Source organism: Hemiscyllium ocellatum, chromosome 11 (assembly GCF_020745735.1).
Source record: "Hemiscyllium ocellatum isolate sHemOce1 chromosome 11, sHemOce1.pat.X.cur, whole genome shotgun sequence".
Taxonomy (NCBI): domain Eukaryota; kingdom Metazoa; phylum Chordata; class Chondrichthyes; order Orectolobiformes; family Hemiscylliidae; genus Hemiscyllium; species Hemiscyllium ocellatum.
The window spans coordinates 84,782,148-84,801,648 of NC_083411.1; the positions used below are offsets into that span (position 1 = coordinate 84,782,148).

Here is a 19,501-nt window from a genome sequence, read left to right on the forward strand (position 1 = left end):
TATTGTTTTCTTCCTCGTTAGTAAGTTTTATGACAGTAATGGTGTTTATTGATGGTCTTGAAGGCTTCCTCTGATTTGTTTTGTTTAGTGATGACAAAGGTGTCATCCATGTGGCAGACCAAAAGTTTGGGTGGATGGTTGACAGAGCTGTTTGTTCAAGTCTCTGCATTACTGCATCTGCTATGAACCCTAATATCTGAGGTCTCATAGGTGTTCTGTTGGTTTGTCTGTAAGTTTTGTTGTTGAAAGTGAAGTGGATTGGTAAGGCATAGGTCCACTAGCTTGATGATATTGTCTGGTGAATGGCAGAATTGAATGAGACAAATGACAGGATTCTAAGGAATAGGAACAGTGAGTGGATCCCTGCTAGAAGGGGTGACAAATCAAGGCTGGCAATGGAGGAAAGCAGAGGTGTCTGTAGTGTCTGCAATTATAGTCACTGGTGAAGTTGGGGGTGTTAGGTGTATGTGTCTTTGGTTCTTCTAATAGTCTAGTCAGTGTCTCCTTGGCCAGGTTGATGCTGATAGATGTGAACAGCGCTGTTATGTCAAAGGAGACTCACGCCACTCCATCCAACCCACCCAAGAATTCCTGCAGACCATCAAAGGCACCAAGATAGAAGAGGATGAAATAATGGTCTCCTTTGATGTAACAGTCCTGTTCACATCCATCAACATCAACCTGGCCAAGGAAATACTGACTACATTAGAAGAAACAAAGACACATATACCTAACACCACCATTTACTATCCTCTGAGAAAAAGAACAGGAAATGATGTCACCACAGGAAATGACATCAACAACCCAAGGAAACCTAAACACATATTAAAAAGCGGGCCATGACATCAGTGCTTCATCCGGAGGCTCACTGATGATGTTACCTAGTATGGCAATGAAACATCTGAAAATTAACCTTCCAGCTCAGCAAGCAAACCTACATCCAGAACCTCAACCTGAGCTACAAATCTTCTCAAAACCTGCTAACGATCTTCTAAGCCTGACAAGTATCCAATAAAATTGAATCTGTAATGTCATAGACATGGAGAGAGAGGATGGAGTGGTATGTAAAAATGACTGCGAAAAGAATGGACCAAGAGTTGACAAGTGATGTATAATTAGGGCTTGTCTGATACCAAGATGTAAAAGAGCACAAGAGAGAGACCTGAGCAAGCTTGTTCGTGGTTTCTGAAGAGTTGAGCATACTCCTGTAAATTGGTATACATTTCCTCCATATAGAATAAACCAGTCCCTGTTTAAACCTACTGAAGGCTCAATATTCTCTCCAAAGATAGACTAACAGACAACACCCAATATTCCTGACTCACAGCAGTAATGCTTTAAATAACTGTTTCTCTAACTAGTAAAGTAGTTAAAAAACTAAGATGTAAAATAAAGCTGTTGGACATTTCAATATTTACTAAAAGAAATAAAGAACCAAGATTATTGGTGGAGAAGCAAAATTATAGCAAGGACAGCAATCTGTTTTCTGAAAGTAAATCACTTAGAACAGTTGCAGAAATTTCTGGCCTTAATCACTTGTTTTATTTTGTTCCTTGTTTACTTTCTATAATCTCATATTAAATAGGAATGCTGAAGTTTTATCAGGTAAAGGGGTCCTTAAAAGTAGCAAAGAATGAGCCCCCATAAATTGGCAGTGGTTTTACTCCTTGCCAACTTAACTTCAGCGGAACAGTATGTTAGACAGGTGGTCATTCACACCGGCAAACTACCACCAAATACAAATTTCAATTTCTGAATATCTCAGATACATGACCTGCAGGTACAACCGAAATCATCTTGACTAATAAAAAAAATCAACAAATATTTTATTACTTGCTATCCTCTTCTACATTTTGAGATTTTTATACTTTAGGAAGAGAGAAACTCAAAAATGTACCCATTGAAGAATCATCATACATCCTCTTGATTTAACAGACTGACCTACGAAATGTCACTTGAGACCAAGCAAGATTTCTTAATATACAAATTCATTATAGATTCTAATTTAGAAAGGTTTTGTGAAAGGAATGTTCTAGCTTCAAGTTTCAAGCAGAATTTTAAAGGCTGCAGTAATAACAGATAATACAAATGCAAACATCTCAATTCTAAATCATTTATTTTTGATACACTGTACAGATCTGAATATATATAATTTTAAGTCTGTAGGCTTAATTTCTACCTTGTTAATGCTTTTCAAACTTTTAGAAGACAAGATTGAAGCAGATGATAGACTATTTGCCTCACTAAGATGTTAATTTACTGCTCATAGCCTGGGGCAAAATAACTCTGTAGTTGGTTGCTGTACAATTGATTTTCAGCTTTATTTCCAAAAGGACTAAAGTCCCATGCTTAGAGTCTATTGGCCGAGTAGGAAAATCCGGCATATGATATAAGAAGAAGCCTTACAAATAAGCAAAATGTCTTGTTTATGGTAGGATTGATTTTACACCTGTTCCTCACAAATTGATGAATTCAAGATAAGTTTGATTAACAAACCAAAATGTTTTAAAACATTTTCTTTGGTTTTGCTGTACTCAATGCTCTATGATATTGTGTAATTTTAAAAATTATTTGCTCACAGAATGTGAGCATTGGCGGCAGAGGCAGTATTTATTGTCAAACACCAATCACACCTGATGATGGGGCAGTGATGAGCTGCCTTTTTGAATTGTTGCAATCCACATGATATAGCTGCAATCATAGTGTTGTTAGGATGCACATTGCAGGACTTTGACCCAATTGCTGTAATATGTTGTTGAGATGGCTATGAAACCTCCTGGTGTCCTTGTCAATGTTGAAATCACCTAGACCATTCTCTCCTGGCTGCATGCCACTTTGTTGCCACCTCTGCTGAGCATGTTGTAGCAGAAGGATAGGATATACCCAGGGATGGCCATTGTTGTGTCTGATGCTAATGTCAGGCTGATATTCCTGCATACCCTTGATAATCTTTCATCCTCTTAGTAAACAAGAATCTGCCAATTCCATGAAAATATTTAAAAATCCACTGCCAAGGGAAGGGAATCCCAAAGATTCACAGCCTTTTGACAGAAAAAATGTTTTCCTCATCTCTGTCTTAAGTGAATGATGTGCAATTTTTAAATTATGATCAAGGGTCTCTACTTTCACCACCTTTTCAAAGAGAATTCCAAAGACCCACGATTCATCAAGAGTTTTTTTTGGGGGGGTTATAACCACTTTTTCAAATGGACATGTGTGATCTTTAAATATGTATCCCCCTAAAGATTTCAATTAAGCCTTATTTTAGTTTTCTAAAACTCAGTGGATGCAAGCCAAGCCTGATCAAACTTTATTTACAACACAATCTACTCATTCTAAGTATTTGTCTGATGAATTTCTGAATTACCCCTAATGCACCTTATTATCTCCTTAAATAATATGACCAATACCATGCAAATATATTTTCTGCGGTTTAACGTATGAGCTGCCTGTTATGTAATATTTAGTCGATGTTGATCTTTGTTTGTTTTGGGAAAAGTCTCAAAATGTGAAATCAGCCCATGTTATTCTTTCTGCTGGCCATTGGGAAATGCATATCTTTTAAAAATTAACAATTTCTATAAGCATCATAATATATTCGATAGACTTCTTTTGTTTTTGAAGCCACAAGTTGTCATCACTTACCTAGGCCATGCCTGTGTGTCGACATTGGTGGCATTATGGACCAGACCTTGGCTGTTGGATTGTAGCATTCTACAGTGTTGGATGTCTTTAATCCATCTCTCCCACCGACCACATACAGCTTGCTATCAATCACTGCCACGCCAAACTGCAGCCGTCTTCCATTCATTGTGCCGACTTGCATCCAATTGTTCGTCCTGAGATCATATTTTTCTACTGTTGTAGCCCCTGTAGAAATGTAAAATGGTATATCAGAGAAACATTGTAAGTTTAGAAAATTTAAATTCAGTTGTGTTATCAATCACTAGACTTAAAAAAAACAATGGTGAGTTGTTAGAAGTAACAGATCATCTGAAAGTCTATTTATTGTTGAAAGTAATAATTCATCCACAAGTGTACAGTCATGGATAAACAGAAAAGTGTAGAGATTCGTGTGGTACAATGAACTGTATAACAACATAATTCTGCAAATTGAAGTTGTGAAACGTGGCTCCTCATTGAAACTCCTGTAGAAGATTCTACACCTACCTGTGTCCATCAGGAAAACACAGCATGACAGTCAAAAGTTTGTCGGAGGAAAGGTCAAGATTTCCCAAGTCACCATCATGGATCTCCTTGAAGTTAAGTAAGGATTAATTTTGGTGACTTCTGTAAATTCAGTTTCAACATCGCAACTAAAGAAGGTTTATGAAAAATTAAATAAGGGAATTGAGGGAAAGCATAAAACATTTAGAAGAGCACAGAGGTGTGTTTTGTCCAAATTTATAATACCCTTTGATGAAATTCTTACTAATCTCACTCATATTGTTCTGAATTTTTAAGTGGAAGAAGCAGCTACACTATGTCTACTCTATTGAATCCAAATAGTTGATAGGTCAATGCAAAGGCGGCTGCTGCAAAAAAAACGTAAATGGTTAGTCTTTATAGGTTTAGTAATACATGCTTCAGTCGCCTATTCTTTCTTACCCTTGGTAGTGTCCATTCCTCCTACAGCGTAAAGTGCTCCAACTGTAGACTTTCGGGGTTTTGTTCTGGGACTTTGCATCATGGGTCGTCTCTCTGGCAACAAATGATACCTCATAGCTTCCATAAGTAGTTTTTGACAGTCCAGGTCATCAGCAAACATTGAATTGTTTTCCAAGTCAGCCAAAAACTATTAAGAAATATAGAACTCATCAGTCACCATTTGTCCACATCACTCTTTGTAACATTCCAAACTAGTATTTCATTCTGTTTCTTGGGATACTGTTGTGTAATAACCTGCAGAGAATGCAAGTATAATTATGTAAGGAATTACGATTTTTTTGAAGAGCTGGCTTTATTAATTTTGGGACTACAGCCGCTAACTGTTTGTGATACGCATATGGCATTTGATGGGGGTGTGGGAGGGTGGGGGGAGGTTCTAGTTTATAAAGGTTCAACTTACAAATGATCATTCTTACACACACAATCCTATACAGGGATGTAATTTTGAATACCCAACATATAAACATTTCATGAACTTGCAAATAGTTTCTTTGCATTGTCCTGTAGTGTGTTCTGAAATGCATACCAATCGACTTGCGAGCAGACTCCAGATCAAAAACCGTTTGCAACCTGGGGATCGCCTGAAGAGACCAGATTTTAACTGCAGTGACTTTAAGCATGAAGGTAACAGTATCAAGCAGAAATTTTCTCACTTCTGAAGTAGACCTGGGTGATTTCTAGTTGGAAATCAATTGGAAGTGGTGGAAAAGACCACATGGATGGTGGAATGGGCTCCAATGACATCACATGAAATGGAAAGGGGTGAGATGTGGGCAACACGACAGCAGATGAGGCCCCTAATCTTCATGAGGGCTAGAGGAGAACTCCTCTCCTCCTGAGGATACAAAGAGTATAAGCCGTTTGTGCCTCTCCTGATATCATTCAGGCTGTCAAATTTAAAACAAATCACATCAGTTGGTTCCTCCTCAACTGTAGGCCAGAGCTGAGCTGGGTTTGATCTGGAATCTTCACTAGCTACTCATTAGAAAAGGTTACAATTGGGATTCAAAGACTCCTGGGGACTTCAGGGTGAATAAGTTATCTGGCAAATTTAACTGTCCAACCGTTCTGTTCCTATATAGTCGATTCAATTATAATTGCTCTTGTGTTCTCATCAGAAACATGTACAGGATGTAGCACTGATAATGAAACATTACCATCACAATATTAAATTACTTCTTCAAAAGAAGTAAATATTAAATTCATGTAGTAGTTAACTCATATTAAACACTGTATGGAACAGTGTATTGACAATTTTCTATACATTTACCTGTGGAGACAGCAAAGGCAGTCTGATGTAAGACAGGAGCATTGCAAGATCCTGTTGTCTCTTCTGCAAATCATGTTTTACCCACATCATCAAAGCTTGAAATATGGTCTCCTCATCAGGAACATTAATGTCATCACTAGCAAGGAGCTTCTCAATCTCGCTGGCAGGGAGCAGAAGGAACTCTTGATTCTTAATCACTTCCATGAAATGTTCCTGCACAGCAATTCAATGAAACAAAAATTGGAGACAAGCAAATGTTTTTGACATAATATGTTGATAAAATTATAAGATTCTCTTTACCTTCATAAAATAAAACAGGAATTGGCCACAACATTTCTGTTTGAGCATGGTAATAGGTTTTACTGAATATTGCTTCAATTTCTTTACTGTTAATCCAAGATATTATTGATTTCCAGAGCTATAACACAAAGTGCACTAAAATGACCTCGGCAAACACTCTGATGCATGACGAGGTCAATCATCATGGATGATATCAGCTAATAGTACTAAGCAATGATTTAAAACTCTCCAGAGAAACCCAGACCAATCTTTACTGCACATGGAAGCTCTAAGGTGAAGTCAACAGTAGTTTAATGATCCAGCATTTGAAACAAATTCTTGAGGGCAAGAGAAAATTTATGATAGCGTTGGCAACACCCTGACATCCAAGAAGATCCAGACTTCCAGAAGAATGGAGCATTTAACCGATAGGTGAAAGTGAGGACTGCAGATGCTGGAGGATCAGAGTCGAGAGTGTGGTGCTAGAAAAGCACAACCGGTCAGACAGCATCCAAGGAGCAGGTGAATCGACGTTTCGGGCATAACCCTTCATTAGGTTTCTGATGAAGGGCTTTTGTCCGAAACATCGATTCTCCTGCTCCTCACCTGCTCCCTGACCTGCTATGCGTTTCCAGCACCACACCCCGGACATTTAACCAATAGGTTAAATCCTAAAAATACAGGTACTAGAAAGTTTCAAGAACTGAAAAAAGATATGAAACAAATTTTATAAAGGAGCCAAGAGTGCTTTTATGCGCAAATAAACACCTGCCTCAGGTGGAAGAGAGTCTGCTTAGGTACTTTTTTCCCAATATTCTTTCTGCTGAACTATGCACTCCAACAGGCAGAGCTAACCATGGGAGTGCTAACCTGAACAAATCAGCACAGTGGCTTGGATAGAAACATGTCGGATATCAAAATCTGCATTTATCAACTTGTGTGAACTTCAGGGATTCACAAAACAAATGGCTGGATTACACTTGGCTTATGTTCAACTAGTTATTCATCTTCCTACTATTTATACAATGTTGCTGACAGGGTATGGCTCCCTCATTATCTAATGAATAATTACTGGTCTGAAAAGCACATTGAGACATTTCAATATGATAGAAGTTCTGTATAAAGCCAAAGCTTATAAACATCAATAATATTCTATAACATTCCTCAGAAACATCTGCTCTTGTTTCTTTGACAGATTTGTTTCAACAACCAAGTCAATCTGCCAATGGGGAGAAAAAGATACACAGAGAAAAACATATGGAACAAGTCTTCAATATATTGGATTGAATTAGAAATGTTTATATGTGACACTATTCTTAATAAGTAAGAACTATATACAGGCCTTAATTCTTAAAAATGACCAGACATTAACCAACTGCTCTGCCACATATCTGTTAACCAACATTGATATAGATTCAGAAGCAATTGCCCTTCACTATATTTGATGTAAAATAGTTAAGAACATTGGGACTTTACAAATTGGAGTATGAAGCTCAGGAATGTGGAAATAATGTCACATTTCTGCTAAAAGTTGATAGGGCCATAGTTGGAATGAGTTTTATTAATCATGGATCACTGATGGCCATCATTGCTGGCCAATCGTTGATTGCCAAAGGCAAGTTGGTGATGGTGAGCTGCTGTTTTGAACAACTGTAGTCTTGTGCCATTAGATAGGAAGTTCCAGGATTTTGACAGTGAAAGAATGGTGTACAACTTGGAGAACTTAGAGGTGGTGAAATGTGGGGATATCTGCTGTCTCTGTTTTTTTCTAGATGGTAGAGGTCTTGGGTGTGGAAGATGCTGTCGAAGAAGCCTTAGTAAATTGCTCCTGTTGATGATTCACACTACTGTCACTGTGAGCCAGAGATGGAGAGATGCATATTTAAGGTGATGAATAGGGTTTTGATGAAGTATGCGTTGAATGTTGATGCACTTCTTTAGTGTAATTGTGCATTCATTTATCCAAGAAATTGGAGAGTATTCCATCATATTCTTGATTTGTGTCATTTAGATGTTAGACAGGTTTTGAAGATTCATAACATGAGAAATTTATCACAGAATGCCTATCTCCTTTTTGTAACTACAATATTTATATAACTCATTCAATTGAGTTGCTGGTCAATACTCATTCCTAAATAGTTGGTGATAGGGCATTCAGTGGTAGTATTGCCATTAAATGTCTGTAATGGGGAGGTGGTTAGATTACGTCTTGGTCAAGATTGCTATTGCATAACAGGGTTTACTATGATTGGTAAATTACAATTTAAATTAACAACAATTAGGTGGAAAATCTAGAACCTTTTGGCACAAGAGATCAGAAATAACAAACTATAGTATGTTTAAACTGTTGTGTGCAGTTAAGGCGTGCCCTATTCATAACTATTAAAACTCAAACTGACAAGAATCTTCTGGAACTAACTTTTCTTTATGGGTACTGGGGTGCAAAAGATTGCTACTAAGATCTCACCTGATTCTTAGCCATTGAACTATAAAACAAACCCCATGCTCTCCTACCTTCACATCCAAATCATTTATATAAATGACAAAAATCAAAGGACCCAGCACCAACCCTTGTGGCACTCCACTGGTCACAGGCCTCCAGTCTGAAAAACAACCCTCCACCACCACCCTGTCTTCTACCTTCGAGCCAGTTCTGTATCCAAATGGCTAGTTCTTCCTGTATTCTATGAGATCTAACCTTGCTAACGAGTCTCCCATGGGGACCCATGTCCAACGCTTACTGAAGTCCGTATAGATCACATCCACTGCTCTGCCCTCATCATTGCTATTTGTTATTTCTTCAAAACACTCAATCAAGTTTGTGAGACATGATTTTCCACGCACTACCCATGCTGACTATTCCTTATCAGTCCTTGCCTTTCCAAATGCATGTAAGTCCTGTCCCTCAAGATTGCCTCCAACAGCTTGCCCACCACCAAGGTCAGGCTCACTGGTCTATATTTCTCTGACTTTTCTTTACCACCTTTTATAAACAGTGGCACCACGTTAGCCAAACTTCAGTCTTCCGTCACCTCACGTGTATCTATCGCTGATACAAATATCTCAGCAAGAGGCCCAGCAATCTCTTCCCTAGCTTCCCACAGAGTTCTAGGGCACACCTGATCAAGTCCTGGGGATTTATCCACTTTTGTGTGTTTCAAGACAACCAGCACCTCCTCCTATGTATTATGGACATTTTTCAAAACATTAGCATCTATTTTCCCACATTCTATATCTTCCATGTCCTTCTCCACAGTAAACACTGATGCAAAATACTCACTTAGTATCGCCTCCATTTCCCGCAGCTCCACTCAAAGGCTACCTTGCTTATCTTTGAGGGATCCTATTCTCTCCCTTGTTACCCTTTTGTCCTTAATGTATTTATAAAAACGCATTTAGTAAATTTTGCAGATGACACCAAAATTGGAGGCGTAATGGACAGTGAAGAAAGTTAATTCAGTGTACAATGGGATCTTGATCAGATGGGCCAATGGGCAGAGGAGTGGTAGATGGAGTTTAATTTAGATAAATGTGAGGTGCTACATCTTGAAAAAGCAAATCAGAGCAGGGCTTATACACTTAATGGTAAGGTCCAAGGGAGTGTTGCTGAACAAAGAGATCTTGGAGTGCAGGTTCATCGTTCCTTGAAAGTAGAGTCATAGGTAGATAAGATAGTGAAGAAGGCATTTGGTTTGCTTTTCTTTATTAGTCAGAGCACTGAGTACAGAAGTTGGGATGTCATGTTGCAGCTATACAGGATGTTGGTTAGACCACTTATGGAAAATTGTGTGCAATTCTGGTCTCCTTCCTATTGGAAGGATGTTGTGAAACTTGAAAGAGTTCAGAAAAGATTTACAAGGATGTTACCATGGTTGGAGGATTAGAGAGAGAGAGAGAGACAGACAGACAGACAGACAGACAGAGACAGAAACAGAGAGAGAGAGACAGAGAGAGAGACTGAATAGGTTTTCCCTGGAGCGTCGAGAGCTGAGGGGTGACCTTATAGAGGTTGATAAAATCATAAGGGGCATGGATAGCATTAATAGTCAATGTCTTTTCTCTGGGTTGGGGATTCCAGCACAAGAGGGCAAAGCTTTAGGGTAAGAGGGAAAAGATATTAAAGGGACCAAAGGGGCAACCTTTTCATGCAGAAGTTGGTGCGTGCATGGAATGAGCTGCCAGAGGAAGTGGTGGAGGCTGGTATGGTTACAGCATTTCAAAGGCATCTGGATGGGTATGAATAGGAGGGGTTTAGATGGATACAGGCTAATTACTGGCAAATAGGAGTAGATTAGGTTAGGGTATCTGGTCGGCATGGACGAGTTGGACTGAAGAGCCTGTTTCCGTGCTGTACATCTCTAATGACTATAACTCTCACAAAATATTAAGCAGACATTTCAGAATAAAGAATTGTAAATACTCATATCATGAAGCCATCCAAACTGACTAAAGTAGGTCCTCCTGAAGTAAGACATTAATTATCTCAAATCCCAGCGTGGGTGTCTGCAAACATAAAGACTTGCCTTAGAACATAAAACATAGAACATAAAGCGCAGTACAGGACCTTCGGCCCTCAATGATGCACTGACCTGTGAAACCAATCTGAAACCCATCAAATCTACACTATTCAATTCTCATCCATACACCTATCCAATGACTATTTAAACACTCTTAAAGTTGGTGAATTTACTACTGTTGCAGGCAGAATTAACCTTGAGGTTAATTAACTTATGTCCATTGCCAAATTTGGAAGAGTGCTATAAAGAACTAAATTTTAAGGCAAGTTACTGGGTAATCTGCAATATATCTCCTGCCAAATACACAAGAACAGAAAGTTGTCATCAATATGCACTCAGAAGGGAGTTGCCATCATTCTGCCCATAGGGATTTATGGAAGTGCTACTAAATTTATTGTTGTGCCACCATGGAATATTCACCACTCACTTGCTCGCCCTAGTCTTCACTGGTCCATCACCACACCCCTTACTACTATGGCCAATATTCATTACTTTGCTTGGCCCTCATTTGATTCATTCACTGACTACAATGATTACTACTGTTCATGCTGCCCAATGGCTGAAGGCTCATTGCCTCTGTCCCCCTCACCACCCTGCTCCCTTGCTTATAGGGAGTGGTAGACCATGAGGCAGCAGCTCAGTGAGAGGAGGCAGGCAGTGAGCAGTCTCGAGTTGGAATGTCAGTTGGAATCAGGGCAGCAAGGGAAGTGATGAGAGGTGCAGCCAAAGGGTCAGAGTAAGTTGGTATGCAAATTACAAGTCTAGAAATTTGACTAGTATTTCACTGAAAATTGCAATCCTCTGCCATGGTAACAGTCTAAGAACACATATCATTTAAGATTTAAGAAAGCAGTTTGGAGAAACATTTGGAAAGAGCACCTTTTATTGATGCTGTACTCATTGAATTGCTCAATACATTGGATGATCCAATCCCACAATGTAGGCAGTCTCAATAACCACTGTTTTAGTAGCAATGTCAAGTGCACTGCAATTGCATTGGACATGAGACCTGGATTCCTGATATCAAGACTAGAAGTAGCTTATTTTGTGACCTGCCAAACAATCAACTCATCAAGGGGATGCTGCAACAATGCCAATTTGACTGTGGCTGTTGAATCCACTTAGACTATAATCCAGGAGCCGGCTCAGTGGACTGAATAATCTATTGCTGACTATAATTCTTATTTTCGAGGTACAAATGTCTTCCTTATCAGGCTGATAATGCATTCCTTTTTTCAAGATGAACAAATATGTGAATTACAAACTAGCCTTCAGTTCGTAAATTGTAAAAGCACAATATTTTTGGTGAATGTGAGTGCTTCAGTGAGTGACAAAGCATTAGCTTTTTGGGGTAAACACATAAATCAATAACTCCCTTAGTTTAAGCCTATGTAAAGTTTGTTGCTGAATATTCAAATTGATCATATATTCAGGAGTTAACAAAGATACACATCTTTTTCAAAATTATTCTCATTAGGAACAGTAAGATCACAAAAAGTCAGTTCCCTGCTATCCCTGTCCAGAACAAAAGAGGTGAAACCTTTATAGGGGTCTCAGTGATATGGGCTTTGGTAAAATGTGTGGTGGCCCATCTCGATGTCAAGACCATCACGTTCCATCAGCTATGACCTTCACAAGTAGAGCAGCAGGATTCTCCCAAGGCAGTGGTAAAATGCCAACTGACAGGGATTAACATTGGTCAACTCATCTTACCAAACTCTCCACAAAAGCCAGATATTGTGAAAACCCGACAAGGAAACCATAAGGAAACTGATGAATTCAGCTCACCTCTTGCCATGAAGGACTTCCATGTTAATCATTGGGCATCAAGAACTCAGGGCACACTCTGTGGACAGTGGTCACACTCACCTAATGTTCCCCAGCATTGGTATCTGACATGTGCTAACCTCTAAAGAAATATCATGGCATATCTCCAATTCCCTTACAGGACACTTTTGCACATCAATGCTGAACCTTAGGTGACATCAGAAATTATTATTGTAATGCTGCTGCAAAGACAATATGTTCATGCACACACCAGGCTGCAGCTCCAGACTCTTCACTCACTCTCATTGTGCTTATACTCTCAGTCCCACCTGGCTACTGACAGTATCCTTGGTCTTGCATTGTCTTTCTTTACCACTTTATACTTTGCCACTCAGCCAGAAATAGGTTCATATTACTGCTGTCTCCCTCTGTCACTTAGGGCAGACACAAAGCCAAGGAGCTTATCATGGCTGTCAGCAGGTCACAGTCAATTCAAGGGAATAACCTCCGGACAGTGATGTCTGTTAGGGTAAGTCCTGCTCAGGCCTGTCAGAGTCAGAATTGTCATGGACAGTACACCTCCGGACATGACTCTTTCTGCTCTATTGTGGACTATTGCCTCTAGAATGAGAGGGGTATAGGTAGCACTGGGGATGAAAATGAGTGACACATTTCTGTTGGTGCAGGAGGGAGATTTCCTGAGCAAGTCAGGAGGCAGTACAGAGACCATGCAGAGATGGTGATGTTGGGGACTAGAGAACAAGTAAATAATGAGAGTGGGAGAGAATGAGCCTTGCTGGGAGGTAGAGTAGCAGAGGTAGAGTAAGTGTGAGACATCAAAAAGAATCTGGTGGCACCTACACTGGCAGAATGAAGGACATTGACCTTCTTCCTTCAGTTCTAGAGACAGCTGAGACTCTTTAAACTCAGGTGGCCATTTTGAAGTAGATTCACGTGGGCTGATGTCATGGCCTCCACTGGATGAAGAAATCTTACATAAGTACCATTCCATCCAGCAAGGTTTCAGGAAGCTGCCTGCAAAGTGGGCACCAATCTTTCCCTGTCTACCATGTCTGGGTAAATGCAAGGAACCATTCAGGTTAGCTTTGGAATGTCAGTGCTCATCCATGTACACAACAGCCTTTTAAAGTCGGCACAGACACCGGGAATGACATGAATTCTCAGATGTCTGTTGAGTGGCAAGTTGTTCCTGGAACAGTGTGTGGTACATTGGGTGGAAATGAGGAGAGAGTGATGCCATATTGTCATGGCAGGTCTTCGTGAATAAAGTTTGGTACAATGGGTGTGATAGAACTTATTTGCCCTTGAGGTGACAAAGCTTCCAAATATTGTAATGCAACTTGAACGTACCCAAAAACATTGCAAGATTCGGCCCACAGTTACTGATTACTACAGAAGTAATTCTACATGATTCCAAGTCTTGAAAGCATGCACGCTTTTACATAAACAGAGCAAAAATTAATGGCATTTACTATTTCCATACTTAATCTTACTATAACTATTAGCCATAACTCAGCTGTAGCTTTTCCTTTTATATATAATAAAAAATGTTAGGTTCTCCACTCAATGTAAATAAAATCAGGATCATAGAGTTGCTGTGTGGACTACAATAAATTCAGACAGTTCTATTTGTAGCTCCTATTTAATTTATTATTTGGTGATTAGATGCTTTGGGCATTCTCTAAAGTTGAATTCCAGATTCATATTGTGAAAAAGAAACCTTTACAGCATCATTAGCTCTTTAGAAACTAACTACAGCATATCATGAGGTTACAACCTCAACTGTTCTTGATAGACCCTCTAGTTAGATTGATGCTGATTTTGGAATTCTATATTCCATACCAATGTGTTGGTTACTCAGTGTATTCTCAACATAGATTTGCAGCTTGTCAAGGGTTCACTTACTGTTAAGGCTGTGAAAACAATCAAAAGCATCAAATTGTTTTTGACATACCTCTGTAAACACCTCTGGGGCAAGTAAAAATTTGCTCTTTTAATTCTACTTTCTGCGATATGAAATGTCATCTCAATGTACAGTAAAGTTTATGATGGACCCAGAGGTCATGAATTCAAATCCCAATGCAGAAAACAACATTCAACAAATCGTGTAACTGGTAACTGGCACTGTGTTGGATTGCCACTTGTTCATCATTGTAAGGAAAACTACTACTTACATAAAAAAAAGACTGGCATTTATATAGTAGGTACCAAATAGCTACTAAATGTACCAAAGCATTTTATAGCCAAGGAAGTTAAAAATCATTCAATACCAGGTTATAGTCCAACAGGTTTAATTGGAAGCACTAGCTTTCAGAGCCCCACAATCACCTGATGAAGGATCGTCGCTCCGAAAGCTACTGTGCTTCCAATTAAACCTGTTGGACTATAACCTGGTTTTGTGAGATTTTTAACTTTGTACACCCCAGTCCAACACCGGCATCTCCAAATCATAGCCAAGGAATTACGTTTGAAATGTAGCAACAATTACATTGTCGATATACTGGAGTGCTCAAGACCCTGAAGTGGGCACCAAGAAGCTTTTTGACTCTGAGGTGAGGTTGCTATATACTGATCAATAGCTGACCTACATATGCTTCCAGTATAAATGCTTCTTAATTTCTTCCATGGTCCAGGAAGCCAAGTTGTCAATAATTTCTTAAGCCATGTAACAGATACCAACAAACATAGCCTTAACAGTATTGACCATTCTCTAGAAACTAACTAAACAAAATGTTTATTAGCAATATTATTTTGGAAAATTATTTTGGCTATGTTCAATTGACTCCTGACAACAATAGTACCCTTGTTATTTAGCAAGTTCATTATTCTGTAAATCTAGCACGATTACTGGACAACCCTTGAGTTATTTTTGTCCTATACTGATGTCTTTCATCTCTTTTCATGATTTGTTAGAAAATGAAAAGTAATTGCAAAACAAGCAGAATTTAAATTGCTGATTCTAAGAGTAACAAGGGATATGAGCCATTATCCACATCCTATCTCAGCCTCTCACTGTGTTTTTGTCTGGAAAATAGGAACAGGAAGTTAAATACATTTCAGTTTACAAAAATAGGCAATATGTTTATCAGGATGGGCTTCATCTGTGTGAGAAAGATACTGAAGCAGGAAACTGTTAATAAGATCTAAACTGTTATGTCCATGATTGAAGAGATTAAACAGGATGGGCTCAAGCTTTACTAAGTCCATTTATTTTCAAATTGTATGCTTCAATGAAGATTTGATTAAAAAAACACAATGTAGTAACTAATGTACAATTAAAATATAGCTTTTTCATATCCATCTGATGTGCACTGACAGTATTATTCGTAGTTCCATGGGTGTTTTGATTTGGTGATACTGGTATCACTTTTATATTTTTGAATGAACAAACTGTCACTCAAGGGAGGAACAAACAGTAGGGATTGTTAAAGTCTGCCTGCAATACATCTGGAAATTCCCATTTGGACTGTATTTACAGCTAATTTATATTGTGTAGGTTACAGTACATTGAGAAGTTAACTGCTCCACAATCTCATTCCTTGTGTTAAATCAATGCTGCAACACAATGACTTCCTCAGATTAGTTTGGTGTAGGTTAAGAAGCAGGTCTATAATAGCAGGGAGGTGTAATTTTTTAATATGATTTTCCTGCAGGTTTAATAAAGGAAGAATTTCCATCTGTGTAGTACATTTTCACAACTCCCATTGTTTCACATCCAATCTACGAACTTGCCTGAAGAGCAGTTACTTTTGTTACATAGATTGCAATTTACAAACTGCAAGATCCCACAAACAGAAGAATGAACAGCCACTTGCAGAATACTGATTCAGGAAGTAATCAGGTTGAGACATTGGGAGACTGGATTACTTGCATTTATGATTGACAGGGAGTCATGCGTTGTTCATGGGTGGAAGTAGAGACGGGAAAGTGGAGTTGAAACCACAATTAGATCTTCCACAATCTTATTGAACGTTGGGGTAGGTTTGAGGGATAGAATAACCGACTCCTGTTCCAAATTCTTGTGCTTTTTTAAAAATTCTACCAGGGAATTTTCTTTAACCAGCTAAATCACTGAAACAGATGAGCATGCTTAATTTAACCCATTGTGAGATTCGAAGGTAACTCATTTAAGTTAAAACTTGTGTTATCCCACATAATGGTTTTCCACGATACGTATTATGGTAAAATGCTGCTATGTGACTGCCTCTTCTGTTCTGAACACGATGTGGAGGTAGCAGTTTTGGACTGGGGTGAACAAAGTTAAAAATCACAAAACACCAGGTTATAGTCGAACAGGTTTCTTTGGAAGTATTAGCTTTCATAGCGCTGCTCTCTGAAAGCTAGTTCTTCCAAATAAACCTAAGGACTATAACCTGGTATTGTGTGATTTTTAACTTTATTCAGGCAATAGGTAAGTTCATCTTACTGCATGTAACCTAGCAAGTACAAATTCACATTTAAATTTGTTCTGTTTCTGTTCCAAATTCCATGTTACAATCTACTCCTGATAAGTTTGGATTCCCTTGCCTACCACCCTCATAGTTCTTCTGTCCTGCCTTGCTGATGAGTGCAGACAGAAAGCCAGGCAGCTTGTCTGTTTGCCACCAATGATCAGTTGGGGGTCCAACATGTTGCTCCATGTGACATCAATGTCGCAACGGAACTATGTGTCAACTAGTTATGTGGCAAACGTAATGAATGTGCTTTAACCAAATGGCTATTTCTCAAAATCTAAGGGGAGTAGTTTAGGTGAACATGGTCCGTCAGGAAGTTCCATCACAGTTGGTCAACGGCAGAGTCTACATCTTACTCTACAGTGCCATGTGCAAAACTTTCCATCTCCATCCAATTCTCAACTGAGCAATGAAAATGAAAAATGGCTGCCAGCACACCCAGAGTGGGCAGAATAAATGTGTTTGTCTTTGCACTCATGTACAATGCAAGGCCCTTCAATGGGCAACTATATTAATCAGGCTCTCTCAGATTCTAGTCTAAAGATATCCGCATTCACAAAATTTTGCACTCTACGTCCTGCATTGACTAATTATGTAGAATGCAAATTAAAACAGAAATTGCTGGAAAAACTCAGCAGGTCTGGCAGTGACTCTGGAGAGAGAAATAGCGTTAACGTTTCAAGTTTAATTAATATTGTTTGGCAGATTCAAAAAGAATCATTGGTGTCAAAAAATATTATTTTTCTCTCCACTGAGGCTGCCAGGATGACTGAGTTTCACAAGCACTTTCTGTTTTGATTTCCCATCTCGAGCATCTTTAATATTTTCCTTTTATGTAGATGACAAATTTTGACCACAAAACGATTCCTACCATATCATTGATCCAGACTAATCCTAGTAATCTTTGTGAAATAGAAATCATTGCAGTCACCTTTTCAAGTGTCACATTCTAGGATTGCATAGTCTGCAGAAGAATGCAGAACAATAGGTTCATTATTGAACTGGAGGTCCTTGACAATGTGTGTTATATGAAATATAAATTATAAGTGATCATTTATTGACTGCAAATTGGTTCCTGCTCCAAAGACAGTCAAAATCAATTGCAATTTGTATTTGTTCTTTGTTCACTTTTTCAGTTGTTTACTAAAAGTTAACAATAACAACTGTTCAAAGTTTTCACAAGATCTGGTGCTCCCACATTGAACAATGTAAATATGTTACATCATGTTGGACATTAGGGAAAGTAGGAGGTAAAAACAATAACTGCAGATGCTGGAAAACAGATTCTGGATTGGTGGTGCTGGAAGAGCACAGCAGTTCAGGCAGCATCCAAGGAGCGGCGAAATCGACGTTTCGGGCAAAAGCCCTTCATCAGGAATCAGGGCAGAGAGCCTGAAGGGTGGAGAGATAAGCTAGGGGAGGGTGGGGGTGGGGAGAAAGTAGCATAGAGTACAGTGAGTGAGTGGGGGAGGGCATGAAGGTGATAGGTCAGGGAGGAGAGGGTGGAGTGGATAGGTGGGTGGCACGGTGGCACAGTGGTTAGCACTGCTGTCTCACAGCGTCTGAGACCCCGGTTCAATTCCTGACTCATGCGACTGACTGTGTGGAGTTTGCACGTTCTCCCCGTGTCTGCGTGGATTTCCTTCGGGTGCTCCGGTTTCCTCCCACAGTCCAAAGATGTGCGGGTTAGGTGAATTGGCCATGTTAAATTGCCCGTAGTGTTAGGTAAGGGGTATGGGTGGGTTGCGCTACGGCGGGTCAGTGTGGACTTGTTGGGCCGAGGGGCTGTTTCCACACTGTAAGTAATCTAATCTAATCTAATCTAAAAGGAGATAGGCAGATTGGACAAGTCCGGACAAGTCATGGGGACAGTGCTGAGCTGGAAGTTTGGAACTAGGGTGAGGTGGGGGAAGGGGAAATGAGGAAAATGTTGAAGTCCACATTGATGTCCTGGGTTGAAGTGTTCCGAGGCTGAAGATGAGGCGTTCTTCCTCCAGGCGTCTGGTGGTGAGGGAGTGTCGGTGAAGGAGGCCCAGGGCCTTCATGTACTTGGCAGAGTGGGAGGGGAAGTTGAAATGTTAGGCCACAGGGCAGTGTGGTTGATTAGTGCGGGTGTCCTGGAGATGTTCCCTAAAGCGCTCTGCTAGGAGGCATCCAGTCTCTCCAATGGAGAGAAGGCCGCATTGGGAGCAACGGATGCAATAAATGATATTAGTGGATATGCAGGTAAAACTTTGGATGTGGAAGGCTCCTTTAGGGCCTTGGATAGAGGTGAGGGAGGAGGTGTGAGTACAAGTTTTGCAGTTCCTGCGGTGGCAGGGGAAGGTGCCAGGATGGGAGGGTGGGTTGTAGGGGGGGGCGCGGACCTGATCAGGTAGTCACGGAGGGAACGGTCTTTGCGGAAGGCAGAAAGGGATGGGGAGGGAAATATATCCCTGGTGGTGGGGTCTTTTTGGAGGTGGAGGAAATGTCAGTGGATGATTTGGTTTATGCAAAGGTTGGTAGGGTGGAAGGTGAGCACCAGG

The 19,501-nt window shown here is 39.7% G+C and overlaps 1 protein-coding gene across 3 annotated transcripts in view; it reads right to left on the reverse strand.

The window, feature by feature from the left end:
- LOC132820470 (kelch-like protein 4) overlaps positions 1-19,501 on the reverse strand; it is a 310,868-nt gene that overhangs the window by 38,898 nt on the left and 252,469 nt on the right. For all 3 annotated transcript variants that reach the window (XM_060832644.1, XM_060832643.1, XM_060832642.1), the window contains exons 5-7: positions 5,939-6,151; positions 4,609-4,795; positions 3,646-3,870 (exon numbers count right to left, since the gene is read on the reverse strand). In XM_060832644.1, coding sequence (XP_060688627.1) covers positions 3,646-3,870; positions 4,609-4,795; positions 5,939-6,151 — 625 coding nt within the window. The remainder of the gene's footprint in view (positions 1-3,645; positions 3,871-4,608; positions 4,796-5,938; positions 6,152-19,501) is intronic.